The 20000-nt window shown below is 49.3% G+C and overlaps 1 protein-coding gene across 1 annotated transcript in view; it reads right to left on the minus strand.

Annotated features, from left to right (window-relative positions):
• Positions 1-20000, minus strand: part of LOC137433134 (laminin subunit alpha-2) — a 469485-nt gene that overhangs the window by 371624 nt on the left and 77861 nt on the right. Inside the window, exon 3 of the mRNA XM_078783389.1 lies at positions 6032-6144. Within this exon, the coding sequence (XP_078639515.1) occupies positions 6032-6144 (113 nt within the window). The remainder of the gene's footprint in view (positions 1-6031; positions 6145-20000) is intronic.

Raw genomic sequence — 20000 nt, forward strand, 5'->3', positions numbered from 1 at the left:
GGGAAAGACAGTACATGGGGACCGCGAGGGAAAGACAGTACATGGGGACCGCGAGGGAAAGACAAAAACAGCACATGGGGACCGCGAGGGAAAGACAAAGACAGTACATGGGGACCACGAGGGAAAGACAAAGACAGCACATGGGGACCGCGAGGGAAAGACAAAGACAGCACATAGGGACCGCGAGGGAAAGACAAAGACAGTACATGGGGACCACGAGGGAAAGACAAAAACAGCACATGGGGACCGCGAGGGAAAGACAAAGACAGTACATGGGGACCGCGAGGGAAAGACAGTACATGGGGACCGCGAGGGAAAGACAAAAACAGCACATGGGGACCGCGAGGGAAAGACAAAGACAGCACATAGGGACCGCGAGGGAAAGACAAGGACAGTACATGGGGACCGCGAGGGAAAGACAAAGACAGTACATGGGGACCGCGAGGGAAAGACAGTACATGGGGGCCGCGAGGGAAAGACAAAAACAGCACATGGGGACCGCGAGGGAAAGACAAAGGCAGTACATGGGGACCGCGAGGGAAAGACAGTACATGGGGACCGCGAGGGAAAGACAGTACATGGGGACCGCGAGGGAAAGACAAAAACAGCACATGGGGACCGCGAGGGAAAGACAAAGACAGTACATGGGGACCACGAGGGAAAGACAAAGACAGCACATGGGGACCGCGAGGGAAAGACAAAGACAGCACATAGGGACCGCGAGGGAAAGACAAAGACAGTACATGGGGACCGCGAGGGAAAGACAAAGGCAGTACATGGGGACCGCGAGGGAAAGACAGTACATGGGGACCGCGAGGGAAAGACAAAAACATCACATGGGGACCGCGAGGGAAAGACAAAGGCAGTACATGGGGACCGCGAGGGAAAGACAAAGACAGTACATGGGGACCGCGAGGGAAAGACAGTACATGGGGACCGCGAGGGAAAGACAAAAACAGCACATGGGGACCGCGAGGGAAAGACAAAGACAGTACATGGGGACCACGAGGGAAAGACAAGTCTTTTGGGTCTTTTCAGTCTTTTGGGTCTTTTCAGTCATTTGGGTCTTGATGGTCTTTTGGGTCTTCAGGTTCTTTTCAGTCTTTGGGGTCTTTTTGGTTTTTGGGGTCTTTTCATTAGCTGGAGTCTTTTAATTCTTTGAAGTTTTTTGGGACTTTAAGGATCTTTGGAGTCTTCAGGGTCTTTTTGTCTTTTTGGTCTTTTGGGTCTTCAATTATCTTTGGGATATGTTGGGTCTTTTGGGTCTTCAGGGTCTTTTGGTTCTCTTGGGTCTTTGGGGTATTTTTGGTCTTTGGGGTCCATTGGGTCTTTTCAGTCTTTTGGGTCTTTGGGGTCTTTTAGGTATTTGGGGTCTTTTTGGTCTTTTGGGTCTTTTTGGTCTTTGGGGTATATTGAGTCTTTCCGGACCTTTGGAGTATTTTGGGTCTTCAGGGTATTTAAGGGTCTTCAGGTTCTTTTGGATCTTCAGTGTCTTTTGGTTCTCTTGAGTCTTCAGGGTATTTAAGGGTCTTCATGGTCTCTTCGATCTTTGGGGTTGTTAAGGGTCTTTGGAATATTTTCACTCTTTGGGGTCTTTTAGGTCTTCAGGGTATTTTGGGTGTTCAGGTTTTTTTTGGGTCTTTGGGGTCTTTTGGTTATTCGGGGTATTTTGGGTCCTCGGGGTCTTTTTGGGTATTTAGGGTCATTGGGGTATTTACGGTCATCGGGGTCTTTTGGGTCCTCTTGGTCTTTTGGGTCCTCTGGGTCTTCTCAGTCTTGTAAGTCCTCCGAGTGTTGAGGAGGGAGGGGGGAGGATGTTTTGGGTCCTCTGGGTACTTTAGGTTAAGTATTTCAGGTTATATTTGTGGGTGGAGTCAGGTCAGCTGTCCAACCAATGGGTGAAGAGCGGACATACATACATACCGTACATACATACATACAAACATTTGCTCCATTATATATAGATGTATCCAAGTTCATTTGTGAGCCTTCATCACTGTACAAAGAAAGTGCAATGTTAAAGTATATATTTAAACGAAACACCATAGATGTTTTAAGATGATGAAAAAAAATAAATAGTAGTTGTGTGCAATATCCTGCAATGAATATGCTGCTTCATATTGAAAAATGAACATCTTCCTGGGTAATCGCAAGCCTGAGGCAAAAGCCTGTAGACATGCTATTTATTTAATTTTTCCTGTCTGCCTTACTTCCCTTACCTCACACCACTTCCCACCCACAGCCTCCAGGCCAAACCCAACAATAATTCATTCCATACTGCTGGAAGATGTACTCCGAAACAATTACAGTGTGGGTTGTTTGCTCAAAGAAATTTAATTAAGCAAGTGAAAACCAGGAGGAATCATTTCATTTTGCGAGTTATAGTTACGTGACCTCTTCAATCTGCATTTCATTGCACATCTCTTAGATATCTCTATTATGCTACAATATGTCTGCCATGGGAGTACAAAGGAAATCGTTAAACAAACATAATAAGCAGAGAAAAGTTTGAGCCGAAAGAAGGATTAAATACTTTGGGAATCATTCAAAGAGCCCTGAGGTCGATCCTGGTGGTCAATGAACCAAAAGGGAGGGTTAGGGTTATTGCTTGAGATCCAAATAGTCTGGAGACATTGTCAGGTTCAAATCCCATATTCCGCTTTCAAATCTCCATAGTGCGTGGGATTCCAATAGTGGAACCCTTAACGTCAGGTTCAAATCCCAAAATTCCGCTTTCAAATCTCCATAGTGCGTGGGATTCCAAAAGTGGAACCCTTAACGTCAGGTTCAAATCCCATATTTCACTTTCAAAGCTCCATAGTGTGTGGGATTCCAATAGTGGAACCCTTAACGTCAGGTTCAAATCCCAAAAATCCGCTTTCAAATCTCCATAGTGCATGGGATTCCAATAGTGGAACCCTTAACGTCAGGTTCAAATCCCATATTCCGCTTTCAAATCTCCATAGTGCGTGGGATTCCAATAGTGGAACCCTTAACGTCAGGTTCAAATCCCAAAATTCCGCTTTCAAATCTCCATAGTGCGTGGGATTCCAATAGTGGAACCCTTAACGTCAGGTTCAAATCCCATATTCCGCTTTCAAATCTCCATAGTGCGTGGGATTCCAGTAGTGGAACCCTTAACGTCAGGTTCAAATCCCATAATTCCGCTTTCAAATCTCCATAGTGCGTGGGATTCCAATAGTGGAACCCTTAACGTCAGGTTCAAATCCCAAAATCCGCTTTCAAATCTCCATAGTGCATGGGATTCCAATAGTGGAACCCTTAACGTCAGGTTCAAATCCCAAAATTCCGCTTTCAAATCTCCATAGTGCGTGGGATTCCAATAGTGGAACCCTTAACGTCAGGTTCAAATCCCAAAATTCCGCTTTCAAATCTCCATAGTGCGTGGGATTCCAAAAGTGGAACCCTTAACGTCAGGTTCAAATCCCATATTTCACTTTCAAAGCTCCATAGTGTGTGGGATTCCAATAGTGGAACCCTTAACGTCAGGTTCAAATCCCAAAATTCCGCTTTCAAATCTCCATAGTGCATGGGATTCCAATAGTCGAACCCTTAACATCAGGTTCAAATCCCATATCCCGCTTTCAAATCTCCATAGTGCGTGGGATTCCAATAGTGGAACCCTTAACGTCAGGTTCAAATCCCATATTTCACTTTCAAAGCTCCATAGTGTGTGGGATTCCAATAGTGGAACCCTTAACGTCAGGTTCAAATCCCAAAATTCCGCTTTCAAATCTCCATAGTGCATGGGATTCCAATAGTGGAACCCTTAACGTCAGGTTCAAATCCCATATCCCGCTTTCAAATCTCCATAGTGCGTGGGATTCCAATAGTGGAACCCTTAACGTCAGGTTCAAATCCCAAAATTCCGCTTTCAAATCTCCATAGTGCGTGGGATTCCAAAAGTGGAACCCTTAACGTCAGGTTCAAATCCCATATCCCACTTTCAAATCTCCATAGTGCATGGGATTCCAATAGTGGAACCCTTAACGTCAGGTTCAAATCCCAAAATTCCGCTTTCAAATCTCCATAGTGCGTGGGATTCCAAAAGTGGAACCCTTAACGTCAGGTTCAAATCCCATATCCCGCTTTCAAATCTCCATAGTGTGTGGGATTCCAATAGTGGAACCCTTAACGTCAGGTTCAAATCCCAAAATTCCGCTTTCAAATCTCCATAGTGCATGGGATTCCAATAGTGGAACCCTTAACGTCAGGTTCAAATCCCAAAATTCCGCTTTCAAATCTCCATAGTGTGTGGGATTCCAATAGTGGAACCCTTAACGTCAGGTTCAAATCCCAAAATTCCGCTTTCAAATCTCCATAGTGCATGGGATTCCAATAGTGGAACCCTTAACGTCAGGTTCAAATCCCATATCCCGCTTTCAAATCTCCATAGTGCGTGGGATTCCCCTTAACGTCCGCAAGGCGAATGCTTCATGTGAGGTCAGTCGGGCAGCTGTGGAACCACTTTTCCAAATATTCTCCTTTGCAAATGGAACACTGCAGCCTTTCATCATGCAGCAGAATGGTTGGACACAATGTGTGTACAAATGCAGCATATGCTCATGTAATCCCTGCTGATCGGATTTAAAGGCTTTTCTGAGACTGTCAAAACTGCTTTCGCCTTTTGCTGCTCCCATTTTTGAGTTTAGCATTTTTTATATTCCCAAACAACATTTCTCCTGCACTTTTATAACTTCACGCTTCACTTCACAATCTTCATGGAGAAACACGCATGACAACTTGTGCTGCAGTGCATTGTGGGAGCAAAGGCAATCGTTCATTACACGCCTCGGATACTTGACCTTTGGACGTGTCAGACTAGATGTATTGGGAAGTGAGCTTCCTGGTGTGGACGCAAACAAAGCTCTTTTTTAAATAAAGAATCCTGCTTGAGAACATCCTGTTATGCTTGCATGATGATATTTAATTTAAACATCAAGAAGTTTCTGCATGGTTAAACTAGAACGGCACTCATGAGAGAGGATACCTCCACCTGGTGAACAGTTTACGTTTTATATAGCAGAGTAGACCAGAAAATCACAATACAGAATCAGATTCAATCAAAATCAATCACAGGAATCACCATAGGTCCAGTCTTTCATACCCTGATCTACCCCTAGTTTTTGGCCAGATCACTGAATGGTGAAGAATCACTTAAAAATTATACTAGCCGGAGATCTTCACCAAAATAGAATCGATTCTTCCTTGTCACACACACAACCTGTCCAACAAGTTTCGACCAAATACATCCATAACTTTTTCAGATATCCGGCTATGCATCGTTTTTGGCCCTATCTCCCAGTGGTGAATAATCACTTAAAAAATTAATAAATCTCATATCCGAATCCATATTCAGATCTTCATTAAAATCGAATCGAATCGTCCTTGTCAGACACCCAAGCGGTCCACCAAGTTTCGTCCAAATCCATCCACAACTTTTTCAGATATCCTGCTATGTATCGTTTTTGGCCCTATCTCCCAGTGGTGAATAATCACTTAAAAAATTAAATAATTCTCATATCCGAATCCATATTCTGATTTTCACTAAAATCTAATCATTTCGTCCTTGTCAAATACGCTACATCTCTGCCAAATTTCGTCGAAATCCGTCAACAACTTTTTGACATATCTTGTTCACAAATGGACAGACAGACAAACAGGGGTGAAAACATAACCTCCATCCACCTTTGGGTGGCGGAGGTAATTAGCTGTAAACTTTGTTAGCAAACTGGTTTTAAAAGTCTCTGGGAGAGGTGCAATATTTGGAGCTCCTGAGCTTAGCTCCTGTGTTGAGTGGACCATATCTCCAAGTGGTCCTTTAAGGCCTGTGCACAACACACATTTGTATTACCTGCAGAGCCAACTCCTGCTATAAGCTATAAACCATCCAAAGTTTACAATGTAGGATGCCTTAAGATGCCTTGTCTGGGTCAAAGTGAACATTCACTCTTCAGCACCTATCATGTACCAAAGCAGCATGAGAGCTGTGCAGACAGGAAATGCGTACCTGCTGGAGATCAAGAGTAATGGTCACGGTGTGGAACTCCATGCCATTCTGAATGCTGGGACTTTGCCACCAATTATTGGTTCCATCGATGGCATTGGTGATTGGATGTCGAGCTGTGGGAGGATGCACCGTGAATGTTGCAAACATATGAAGCTTAACACCATGTTGTTTCAAACGCACGCAAGCACAAAATCATGAAGCTCTGTTCAAAATGCTAAACATCTGCAACACTTAAACAATAATTGGTCATTATATCCGAATGCGGGTTTCAGAAAGTGGAACGGAGCCCTCCCAGGTCTCAAAGTATCCACGTGTGTGTGTGTGTGTGTGTGTGTGTGTGTGTGTGTGTGTGTGTGTGTGTGTGTGTGTGTGTGTGTGTGTGTGTGTGTGTGTGGTGTTATATGGTGTTGATGCTTCACATCTCTACAATGGGAATTTAAGGGCACTACTCTATTTAAGAGCTATTTAAGAGCTCGATGGGCTCTACAATGGGCATCCAGAACAATGGGAATTTAAGAGTTGGTTATAAAAGTTTGAATAGTTGAGTATTACTCCATCACAGGGTGACACTGAAACATCCCCCAATCAGGGCAGGAATATAATTTTGTGCCAGAGGACCGATTTACAATGGCGTACTTTTTATGAAAGACCAGCAGAGTACACACCCCTGGGTGGGTTGAGTTTGCGCATCACTTGCTGAAAAAACGTTTCGTCTGTGTTTTGCAGGAAGACTATAGATGTATGTGTGGTGTGCGCTTAAAAGGTTCCAGATGATCGAAAGGTCTAAAGGGTAGTTAGTGTCCAATAGTAGTTAGTGTCAACGGGGTCCAAAGGGTCTAAACTCTCAAGCATGGAAAAAGGGTCTAAAAACGTCCAAGTGGTCTAAAGCTCTAAATGGTCAAGGGTCTAAGCTCTTTGAATATGTCTGAAGGGTGTAAGGGATCTAAATGGTGTTCAAGTCTAAGGGGTATAAAGGGAATTAAGGGGTGTAAATGTCTAAAGGTTCTAGGGATCTAAAGGTGTCTAAAGAGTTCAAAGGGACTTAAAAGTAAAAGGGGTCTAAAGGATCTTAGGAGTCTTGGGGGTTTTAAGGGTCTTGTGGTTCTTAGGGGTCTAGGGGGTCTTGAACGGTCTTAAAGTTTTAAGGGGCTCTGCAGTCTAAAGGATCAAAAGGTTTAAAAGGTACATTTCAATAGTACGTAATTCATAGACGTATGTGTAGTCACGGTGCAAATGACGTTAAAACAGTACGTAAATAATAGACATGTAGTCACACTACTTCACGGCTTCACAGACCCTGTTTTTCGTATAAGTATATGTATATATATACATACAGAAGATACCAATGGAGCTTTAACATCCCAAGAAAATACCGCCAAGCATTACACCTGTGTTAACATTCCCACCAATGCATAGTACATCCATCGATGCAAAGCTCTCCTTACAAAGCACCAATGTTACAGTTTATAGTGAGGTCGGTAATCTAACTCAGACAAGACAGAGCAAAGGCAAGTGCAGTATCCCTGAGGTGTCCTGTCTGCATGGGTGCAATTTGTGCCATTAACTAAAAAGTAAAATACTAAATAACTAAAACCTGTAAATATAAAAAAACAATGAAATTTCCTTCAGCAAAAGCTTTATCTAATCTCACAATTAGCTTTGCATTCCATGTTGCCAAGACTTTTTTTTGCCAAACAACTTGCAAAATACTATGCAGCTGTGAAGAAATGTAAGATCTGCAGAGACATTTGTTCATTCTTTCCTTCGGCAGATGTCTCCTTTTCATTATATGTATATACAGAGGGTTCTGCACTGTGGTTTTACACGCAGTCCTTTAAATGCCTCCCAGATCAGTTATTTAATCATCCTTTCGGTTTACCTGAGTGTACACAAATTGACCCCTTTGGACACAAGTTGAATATCAATCTTATTAATGAACGAGGATTAATCTGTGTCTGGCCGTCAGGGAAGAAGAGATGTGAAGTGGTGGAGGCGGTGATGGAGATGATGGTTATTCTATGATCAAGATTGAGGCCCGTGGAAGTGTGGGATGATGACAGAGGGTAAAACAGCAATCAATTGATCATTGCGCAGTGGGTCCACAGTTGGACGCAATAAGCGAGGGGATGAATGAACAGGAAAAGAGGAGAGAGGAGAGAGAGAAAACACAGGAACTTGCAAGAAGTGGAACGGGTTACATTGGTTTTTGGGTTAATATTAGTGAAGAAAGCAAAGGTTGTGGGGATAGATGGGATGGCACCACTTCATTGAAGGCCTGGAGGGAGAGGGCGATTCAACAGCCTTAGGAAGACAGTTCAACAAATGGGAGAAAAGAGGAACAAAAGAGTTGATGCATAGACTAGACGGATTTATGGGAAAAGGCCATGCATAAGCTTCGAGGTGCAGGTTTGGGTAAAAGCTGGGAACCGCACTTTGTAATATAATTGGGGTATGCTGAATTCGATTAACCCGGTTCCCAAGCCGAATTCTGAGGTTTCGACCTTCTAATTAGCAGAAACAAAATGGCCACCAAATTGCCAATTTTTGACACATTATTGGGACAAGCATTTATATATCATGTATATACCCTGGGCGGTTGATGTCTACAACCTACTACCTAAAAAGGTGTCTAGATTGCAATCATTGTTGATGGTAAGTCCTCAAACTCTCTAAGTTCAAGAGACTGAAACTCTTCATGTGGCTGATCATGGAAATAGATGAGTGTGTTCATTCGGGAACAACAAGGCGAGACTGAGATTTTTTTTGTACACAGTGTCAAGGCTCGTGGAGGGACTAAGCACAGAACGTATCCGGACGTAACAGAATGACAATGACAGTAAAAATACAGAGAGATAGAGAGGGTGGGGATGGAAGAGGTGCACCCAAACAGCAGGGTTGAGGGACAAAATAGAGGGAGACTTGGAGAAATGTGACGTGGGGACGAATGAGAGCAAGTGGAGGACACAAGGGGGGAACAGGTTGGATACAGTTGAAACTCTAATCACATAAGTGGAAGGAAAACCTCGAAAGTGTTGAGCTTGGGAGGGTTAGTGGGAGTAAAAAAAAGTCATTGTTTTGGATGCAGATGAACTGAGATGGTGGTGAACAGCTGGTATTGAAGCCCTGGAGTGAAGAATGAGATTGGAGAGACTGAGGAAGTTGGTTCCACAGGCGGGAAAAAGAAACGAATAATTGGAGGTGAGCAATGAGTCTCTTAAGAGATTCACTAGAAGGGGCCGGAAGACCATGCATGCTCTGAATAAAGCTATGGTGGGAGGGGGGTTTCTGTTTATTCTGGACGAAAATCATTCGCTGTTTGGTTTGAGTTAAATCCTTCCTTGATGTTGGAAGTTGGCACATCATATCTATTTTGTAGGGTATCAAGGGATAGATTAGCGTCGAGGTGGTCTGAGTGTTTGCGTTCCCCTTTTGCAGATAAACTTCCAGTATCTTCTGTGAGGACTGTTATTTGTCCTCTTTTTAAACCTTTCACAATGTTTCAGCAAAATCATCAGCACTTCTTGAAGACGCCTTCATTTTTGCACATTGTGTAGCTTGGAAAATATGAAAAAGTAGAATGGTGTGAGGAATGTGGATGGACTGGCAAATGGATCGACACAAATCTTCAGAAAGGGGTGCAGTCATCACGGTATGCACCAGGGCATTGTAACAGGACTTTTTCTTTGGAAGTTTTCTCTGTTCAGATTATGGGAGAAGATGGATCCAGTCAAAGTTTCAAAACATCAATGGAGAAAACTTTGTTCAACTATTTTTAAGTTTTCACCCATGTCTGTCTGTCTGTTTGTTTGTCTGTTTGTTTGTCTGCGAAGAGGATATCTCAGAAAGTTGTGTACGGATTCGGAAGAAACTTGGCGGAGAGGTTGCGTGTATGACAAGGAAGAATTTATTTAATTTTGGTGAAGATCCGAATTCGGATCAGAGAATTTTTTGAAAGTGATTCTTCACCATTGAGTGATAGGGCTAAAAAGAATATAGCACGATATCTCAAAAAGATAGCCTGGTGTTGGCTTAGCGGTTAGGGTGCTGGCTTGGGATCCTAAAATCCTGTTGATCATCTATCTATAATTCCAGTAATCTCTGTATGTCTGTAACCGCTGTTTCTCGACAACCACGGGTCCGATATACTTGAAACTTGCCAGGTATATTGCTGGGGACCCGAGGATGTGCCTTTTCAAGGTTTCATATTAATCGGACAAGTAGTTACCGAGCTATGTCCAAAAAACGATTCAACCAATCAGAGAGCAGCGGGTTATCACGTGTGCCGAACGTGGCGAACAGACTCTGCCTCGGACGGCACATTTGAGAGCGTATTCATTTATTTCACGTTGGCAAACTATGTTGGCGTTAAACTATGTTTTAAAACTAATTAAAACTACTTTGCGATTCTTTCGCTTTCCTGCGCGTTTGTGCACGCTATGGCGATTTCTTTACCAAACTCCGCAAGCCGTTCGCTTTGGACCAAACCATTTCATGTAAATAGAGGGGGGGGATTGTCACCGTACTCGCAAGCCGTTCGCTTTGGACCAAACCATTTCATGTAAATAGAGGGGGGGGGGGGGGATTGTCACCGTACTCGCAAGCCGTTCGCTTTGGACCAAACCATTTCATGTAAATAGAGGGGGGGGGGGGGGGTGGATATAATTTTAGATATATATATAGTACGGGCATGCCCTAGTTGAATTAACGCCAGGAGGGTGACTCAGCCTGTCATCATTCCGAAGTTGGCAAATTGAGTACCAGCTTGCTGGAATGAATGTCCCAGTGTGTGCCCCGGTTTAGAATAGGCACACCGTATCCCTGCGTGTCGTAAGAGGCGACGAAAGGATTGGTGTCAGGAAGGTCATCCGGCCATAAAAAAAAACATTGCCTCAAAAAGGGAACCATCATGATTGTAATGGGGCCAGCAAGGTTAACCCCCGCTCTATCAGGGAAAATGGCCTTAAAAAGGGAATTTTTATCTCACAAAGTTATGGAAGGATTCATACGAAACTTGGTGGACGGGTCAGGTGTGTGACAAGAATGAATCAATCTCATTGTGGTGAAGGTCCGAATCCGGAAATTTAAAAAAGTGATTCTTCACCATTGAGAGATGGGATCAAAACTATATATAGCATGATATCTCCAATATTTATGGACGGATTTGGACAAAACTAGGTGTATGAATTGGTTAGGTGACAAGAAAAAGCTGATTATATTTTGGTTCAGGTCCGAATCCAGATCCGGCCGATCAGGGGGATACAACAAACAACAACAGGCATTTTAAGGCCATTTTCCCTGCGAGAGCGGGGATTAGCCTTGCGGGCCCCAAGACAATCTTTTGCATTTTGCCCTATTTTCGGCATCTCCCCTTGTTAACCCCCTTGCCCGCATTTCATCTTCCACCACCTTTAGCCAAGTCTTTCTCGGTCTTCCCCGTCCTCTACTTCCTTCTACATTCATTTCCATCACTCTTCTCAACCAGTCACTTTCATCCTTCCTCAACACATGACCAAACTATCCCAACCTGTTTCTCTTCACAGCATCAATCACAGGCTCTATTCCCATCATCTTTCGCAATTCATCATTTGTCTTCCTCTCTCTCAACGATACTCCACACATCCACCGAACCATTCGAATTTCCACCCTTTCCAGCCTTCGTTGCACCTCTATGTTCATTACCCATGTCTCGCTTCCATAAATCATAACACTTCTCACACATGCAGCATACGCCTTTCCCTTCAGCTTCAACGACACTCCCCTCCTAGTCAGCACGCCACTCAGTTCCCTAATTGTCTTCCATGCACATCTCACTCCAACAACCGTTGCCGAGTCTGATCCACCTTCTCCATTCAGCATGTCTCCGAGGTAGCAAAATGTTTTCACACCTTCCAGCTTCACGCCGTCTCCAAGATCCAACTCAACATTTCCTCCATCTGCAGCTCCCTCTGTGCACACCTTTCACTTGAACGTAGCTGCCACACTGGTTAATGACCCTCTCAGACCACTACATTATTGATGAACCCACTCATAGCACATTGTACATTGAATGGAGTTCACTCTGTCACCCTTCCTGCACACAGCACAGGGCCACTTCCCAGTTCTTTCAACTTCACCACATGCTTTACCACATGCCATCACCTTCGTCTTTCCGATATTCACCTTCAGACCTTTTTTCTCCATACATTCCTTCCACTTGTTCATCTTTTCCTTCAGTCCATCCATACTTTCCGCAATCAACACCAGATCATCTGCACACAACAACTCCCACGGTAAACCATCCTTTACATTCCGAGCTAGCACCTCCATCACAGCTACAAATAGTAGTGGACTTAGTACCGACCCCTGATGCACTCCCACCTTCACCTCAAACTCACCACTGTTCCCGTCCATCATCCTTGCAGCTGTGCGCGCTCTCTCGTACATTGCCATCACTACTCTGATCAACCATTCCTCCACTCCTCCACTCCTAACCTCCTCAATGCCCATGTCACTACTTCGTGTGGAACCTTATCGAATGCTTTCTCCAGATAAACAAACCCAAGAAACAACTTCTTCCTCTTCTCCATGTACTTCTCCTGCAACTGCCTTACAATAAAAAGTGCGTCTGTCATTCCTCTTCCTGGCATAAATCCAAACTGCATTTCGTCGATCTTCACTTTCTTCCTTATCCTCCTCTCCAACACCCTTTCCAATACCTTCATTCCATGCTCCAATAACTTAATCGCTCGAGCCACAGTCCAGAGGGTCACCTTTCTCCTTGTATAGGGGGGCGAGGGTACTCAGTTCCCAAGCCACTGGAATGCGGCCTTCTTTCACAACCAGATTACAGATCTCTGTCATTCTCTTCACACCCCAATTTCCCGCTGCCTTCAACATATCTCCCACAACTCCCGTCGGCCCTCCTGCTTTTCTACTCTTCATTGCTTTTATCGCTTCCTCAACTTCCTCCTCGGTTATCTTCTCTGCCGGTCCTAAAACTGGGTTATCTTAGTAATCTCCCATGTTGCCATCCCATTCATTCTCTGCATTCAACAGTATTTCCATATATCTCTTCCATCTTCCTTTAATTCCATCTGGGTCCACAACGATTTGTCCAACTTCATCCTTCAAGCAACTCACCCCCATCACATCGCACCTCTCTTTCGCTATCTGCTTTGCAATCCTGAATACCGCTCTCTGACCCTCTTCAAATCCAAGCGTTTACCGAACATTTTCCTTCATGCCTCCTGCCCCTTTGCTACCTCTTTCTTTGCAGCCTTCTTGGCTGCCTTAAACTTTCATGTTCTACATTTTCTGCCCCCATACCCTTCGCCTTCTGCCACTCCTTGAACTTCCTCCTCTTCTCGTCAATCCTCTTTCCAACTTCATCATCCCACCACCATGTTTCCGAGTGCCTTGGTGGTCCTTTAGTCCATCCACGTACCTCACCAACGGCTCCCAACAGACTATCTTTCATTGACATGCAACCACTTTCAAGCTCAACCACATCATCCTCTGCCATACTCAGTCTCTCTTTTAATGCCTCCCTCACTGTCACCTCTTTCAACCTCCACACCTTCATTCTCAGTTGGTACTTCACCCACCGAGGTCTCCTCGCACCTTTCACCCTTATGTCGCAGACAACCAAGTGGTGCTGTGAAATAGCCTCCTCCCCCGGGATCAACTTTGTGTCCCGGAGGTGCCCCCTATCTCACCTACACACCGTCTGGTAGTCAACGGTTGCCGTCGACCCACCTGACGTGTATGTAACAAGCTTACTATCCTCTTTCTGGAACTGAGTATTACAAATCAACAAACCAGCTCCATCAGCAAACTCCAAAATCCTTTGACCTTCTCCATTCCTCACACCGTATCTGTAACCCCCATGAACTCCCTCAAAACTGTCCATACTCATTCCCACATGTCCATTTAGGTCTCCTCCTACCACAACAACTTCCTCATCTTTCACGTTTTCCATCAGCTTCTCTATCGCACACCAGAACTTGTCCCTCTCTTCATCGCTCCGACCGACCTGCGGAGCATATCCCGAGCTGACGTTCACCAAGAGCTTTCCAATCATCATTTTCACCATCATCAACCTTTCACTCACTCTCGTCACACTCACCACTCTTTCTACAAACTCGTCAGAAAACAGGACACCAACACCATGCACACCTTCCGGGCACCCTTGCCACACAAACTTGTATTTCTGTCCCTGCCTACCCTTCACCATTCTCACACCACTTCCCTTCCATCTCTTCTCTTGCACACAAATGTCCACTCTTCTTCTGACCAATACTTCCACCACTTCTCCTGATCTCCCTGTCATTGTCCCTATGTTCCATGTCCCAAACCTCAGAAACCGATCTCCACGTGGGGCATCAGACGTTTCGTCATCATAAATGGAGTGTTTTCCACACTTGCTTCGATCGGGTTCCCCACCTTGAGTTTTGACGAGAGGAAGTGAGATTCCCCATGGGGTACTTCGGGCTGTACCCTGCCCATATGTAATTGTAATTGTCACGGTTCCCTTTTTGAGGCAATGTTTTATGGCCGGATGCCCTTCCTGACGCCAACCCTTTTAGTCGCCTCTTACGACACGCAGGGGGATAGGGGGATACAAATCAGGGGGATAGAAAATGTAAACTGTTCAGCCAGTCAGAGGCATGCGCTCTACCAAGTGCTGTTCTAGTTTCTTCTGCAATGACCCTCTCAAGTGAGAACTATAGTAAATAATCAGAATACTGTAATTGTGTTTTGCATGTTATTTCCACGTGCACACTTTGTTCCGTCACCATGGATGTGAAAAACGCTCACCGTTTGAGAAGGGGGCCATACAATGTCCCCCATATGGATGTATAAACATGCATGTGGTGACATATGAGCATGTGTTTCACAAACCAATGTTTCAATTTGAAAACATAAATTGATATTCGCTCATTTATCACTCATAAAAGTCATGGTGAAACATACCACTTAGTTTGAACATACTTTTAAGAATAAATAATCAGCAATATTTGTGATTTGTAATTTCATCACACAACTGTTTTTATCTGGCTAAATATAATGTATGATCAATCGTATTAAAATATGCAATTACTCAATGTGATAACTGTCTATTGTAAAATATTTTGTGTACAGTGTCATACGTTTTGTAGAATTTGCAATTTCTTGACAATAGCTAAAGCAACAATAAATATTTTGAAAATGTACCTTCATTGCTTCATCGGGCTAACAATATGGCCGAGAGGTATGCACCCTCACCTCTAAGATTTTGAGCATGTGCTTGAATCCCGACCCAGCTATAAACTGTCATTCTGGTGTTTCACAGGCAGGATGATCCATCAGTAGGTGTGGCTGGGATTTCATTTTTGAAGAAGTGGTGATCCATCAGTACTCGTTTACACGGCATATTTCACATGTACATGTACCCCTTCCTTTAATATATTCTCCTGTGACTGTCTGAGTTTGGTCAAATTATCATCCTTGGGGGGGGGGGGGGGGGGGAGTGCTGGGTGGTAAATCCCTAACATCTGTGCCCTCCCCGATGGACGTTAAACGAGCATCCCGTTTGCCAGCATTCGTGGTTGTGTGGCGGACACAAAAGCCCACTGGCGTGGTGACATCATTCCACGCACCAAGTGGGCGGTGGCCACGCCCGAGGGGTAGGCGTGGCCTCATGATATACACCGGGCGCGCAGCCCGGAGCGCGCCAGTGTTACAGTGAGCTCCTGAAATAAAGACGCTTATAAGTTACCGCTTGTCCGCTTCCTCCTTGCTCGCAAGCAGCGCGCGTAACGCCGCGCTTTACTGGTGACCCCCTTGACGTTGGATCTGCCGGAGCGATCCTTCCACACGCGACGCCATTGCCATGGCCAACTTCATCAAACTTCCCGAATTTTGGGAGGCTCAGGCCGAAGTCTGGTTCGTCCAGGCCGAAGCCCAATTTCAGCTTCGGCGCCTCACCGGCGATGACACGCGCTATTGCCACGTCGTCGCCTCCCTCGGGCCCGGCACGGCCGCTCGAGTTGTGTCCGTCCTTCGCCACCCACCGGACGGCCACAAGTACGAGGCACTCAAGCGGCTACTCCTAGCCACGTTCAGCCTCACGGACGACGCAAGGGCCGACCGCCTCCTGGATCTCCCCGAGCTCGGTGACACGCGCCCGTCAGTCCGAATGGACCATATGCTGTCACTGTTGGGCGACGAAGCCCCCGGTTCTCTATTCCGGGCGCTTTTCCGTCGCCAACTTCCAGCGCAGGTTCGCCTCGCGTTGGCCGGGACCGGGCTAACGGAACCCCGAGCATTGGCTGCCGAGGCGGACAAGTACTTCGCCACTTCGGACACGCGGGCGAGAGTCGGCGTGGCCGTCACGGCCCTCGTGGCTGATGCTGCTGATGCTGCTGCTGATGCTGCTGATCCACAGCATCAGCTTATACAGCATACGCAGCATGCTGATACGCACCTCGTGACCGCCGCCACGCCCCGCCCACCGCCGCGGCGAAAACCGCCACCACGGGGAAACCCGCCAACTCCACCGGCCTGGCGGAGCCAGCCGCGCTCCTCCAGCTCCACCACCTGGTGCTGGTTCCACGCCAAGTTCGGCCACGAAGCTCGGCAGTGTCATCCGCCATGCTCCTTCAACAGGTCGGGAAACGCCTGGGCCGGCGCTCAATAGTGGCGATGAGCGCTGGCCGTTCGAGCAGCCTGCTGTTCATAACGGACACCTTCTCCGGGCGCCGTTACCTATGCGACACGGGAGCGCAGGTGAGTGTCATTCCCGCCGGCACGTCAGACAAGCATGCCGCGGGTGGGGGCCCCGCGCTGCTTGCCGCGAACGGGACGCCCATCCGTACGTACGGAAAACGCTGCCTCTCTCTGCGGTTCGGAGGGCAGGTTTTCCGATGGACGTTCGTCACCGCCGACGTGCCCATGGCACTGCTTGGCGCGGACTTCCTGTGCGCTAATGGGCTCCTGGTCGACGTCAATCGCAGACGTCTTGTCCAGGCCGAGACGTTCAGCTCGCTCGCTTGTGCGTTGCCCAGCTCAACGAGCGGCTTGCCAAGCGGCTTGGCGAACGGTTTGGTTCCGGCCACGTTGGTCTGTACGCTTCCGGCAGCGGACGCATTCACCCGCCTCCTCGCCGGCTTCCCGGCCCTCACGCGGCCCACCTTCTCGGCGGGGGCCGTCAAGCACGGGGTGGCCCATCACATCCCCACCGTCGGGCCACCGGTCTACGCCCGGGCACGCCGCCTCGAGCCGACGAAGCTGGCGGTGGCAAAAGTGGGGTTCGCTACCCTGGAGCGACTCGGCATCGTTCGGCGCTCAGAGCGCTTGGGCGTCGCCGCTGCACATCGTGCCAAAGCCCGGCGGGGGATGGCGACCGTGCGGGGACTATCGCCGTCTCAATGACGCCACGACTCCCGACCGCTACCCCGTCCCCCACATTCAGGACTTTTCCGCCCGTTTGGCGGGCATGTCCTTCTTCTCGAAGGTGGACCTCATATGTGGCTACCATCAGTTCCCCGTCAGGCCGGAGGACGTCCCGAAGACGACGGTCATCACGCCATTCGGACTCTTCGAGTTCCTGCGCATGCCCTTCGGTCTGAAGAATGCGGCTCAGGCGTTCCAGCGACTGATAGACAGCGTCCTGCGTGACTTGGATTTTGTCTACGTCTACCTGGACGATATCCTCGTCGCCAGCGCGTCCCGCGAAGAGCATCTACGCCACCTCCGCACGCTCTTCGAACGCCTGGGCCAGCATGGCCTGATTGTGAACCCCGCAAAGTGCCGGTTCGGCGCCACCATAATCGATTTTCTGGGGCACCGTGTCACCAGGCACGGAGCCGTCCCCCTGCCGGCCAAGGTGGAGGCGGTGAAGGGGTTTCCGTGCCCCCGCACGATCAGAGGGCTGCAGGAGTTCCTGGGCATGGTGAACTTTTACCATCGGTTCCTGCCCCGTATCGCCCAGCTCCTGCGCCCCCTGCACGAAGCTCTCCGAGGTAAGCCGGGCAAAGGCGACGTTACCTGGACCGAGCAGATGGACACGGCGTTCACGGGCGCGAAGCTCGCCTTGGCTAACGCCACCATGCTCGCGCACCCGGCGCCCGATGCACCAATCGCCCTCACCACCGATGCCTCGGACTACGCGGTGGGCGCGGTGCATGAGCAATGGGTGCGTGGAGCTTGGCAACCGCTGGCGTTCTTTAGCCGGCAGCTTCGCCCGCCCGAACGCCATTACAGTACCTTCGACCGCGAGTTGCTCGGGCTTCACTTGGCGGTCAGGCACTTCCGCCATCTGCTCGAGGGCCGTGCGTTCACTGCCTTCGTCGACCACAAGCCGCTGATCTTCGCGATGGGCAAGGTCACCGAGCCGTGGTCGGCCCGGCAGCAGCGTCACCTCTCGGCCATGTCCGAGTACACGACGGACATCCAGCACGTCGCGGGGAAGGACAACCCGGTGGCGGATTGCCTTTCCCGGGCCGTCGCCCACGCAGTCCACCTCAGCATCGACTATGCCCGGATGGCAGCGGACCAGGCCGCTGAGCCCGACGTCCAGGCCTTGCGGACCGCCGTCACGGGCCCCCGCGTCACCGAGGTGGCGTTCGACGGCGCGGGCGTGGCCCTCTTGTGCGACGTCTCCCTCGGGCGTCCTCGCCCCATCGTGCCCGCGGGCTGGCAGCGCCAGGTGTTTGACGCCATCCACGGCCTGTCCCACCCGGGCGCGAGGGCATCCCAAAGGCTGATCGCCGACAAGTTCGTCTGGCATGGCCTCCGGAAGGCCGTCCGCGGCTGGGCCAGGATGTGCCTCGCGTGCCAGCGCGCCAAGGTGCACCGGCACACCCAGGCCCCGTTGGCCCCGTTCACGGTGCCGGAACGCCGGTTTGACCACGTCCACGTGGACCTGGTGGGACCTCTGCCCCCCTCGCGGGGTTTCACCTACGTCCTCACCATGGTGGACCGCACCACCCGGTGGCCGGTGGCCGTGCCCTGGCGTCGACAATGGCGGCCGATGTCGCGCAGGCTTTCATCGCCACCTGGGTCGCCCGGTTCGGCGCCCCCTCAGACATCTCATCCGACCACGGCCCCCAGTTCACCTCGGAGCTCTGGGGGGCGCTCGCGCAGGGGCTCGGGGTCCGGCTGCACCGAACCACGGCCTACCACCCCCAGGCTAACGGCCTGTGTGAGCGATTTCACCGCTCATTGAAGGCCGCACTCCGGGCCACCCTCCGCGGCGGCGGCTGGGTCGACAGGCTCCCCTGGGTCCTGCTGGGCCTCCGGACGGCGCCCAAGGAGGACCTGCGCGCATCCGCGGTGGAGTTGGTCTTCGGGCAACCGCTGCGGGTGCCGGGCGAGTTCCTCCCCGACTCCACGGCACCATGGTCCGCGGCACAGCAGCGCTCCGCTCTGCAAGAGACCGCCCAGAGGTTCGCCCCGGTGCCAACGGCATGCAGCGGGCACCCACCGACGCACGTCGCCCCGGAGCTTCGCACGGCGGAGTACGTCTTCGTCCGCCACGATGCCCACCGGACACCACTGCGGCCCCCGTACGACGGGCCTTTCTGCGTGCTGGAGACCGGGGCGAAGCACTTCACCCTGGACATCGGCGGTACTCCTGACCGCGTTTCGGTAGACCGCCTCAAGCCGGCCCACCTCGACGTGGACCATCCACTGCCAGTGGCCCGACCCCCACGTCGGGGCCGCCCCCCTGCGGGCGGACCCCCGGCACCGCCCAGCCCCGCCGCCATGCCGCCCCCGGTCCTGCACCCATCCCAGGGGCAGCCAGGGGCATCCCACCTGGCATCCCTGCACCCCGGACGCCGCCGATCGCCAGGGGGCGCTTCGGCCGGGTCATTCGTCTGCCCCGCAAACTGGCCCTCCAGGTGCGCGGGAATTCTGGGGGGGCGCGTGTGGCGGACACAAAAGCCCACTGGCGTGGTGACATCATTCCGCGCACCAAGTGGGCGGTGGCCACGCCCGAGGGGTAGGC

Source organism: Myxine glutinosa, chromosome 8, assembly GCF_964187855.1.
Source record: "Myxine glutinosa chromosome 8, kmMyxGlut1.1, whole genome shotgun sequence".
In the NCBI taxonomy this organism is placed as follows: Eukaryota; Metazoa; Chordata; class Myxini; order Myxiniformes; family Myxinidae; genus Myxine; species Myxine glutinosa.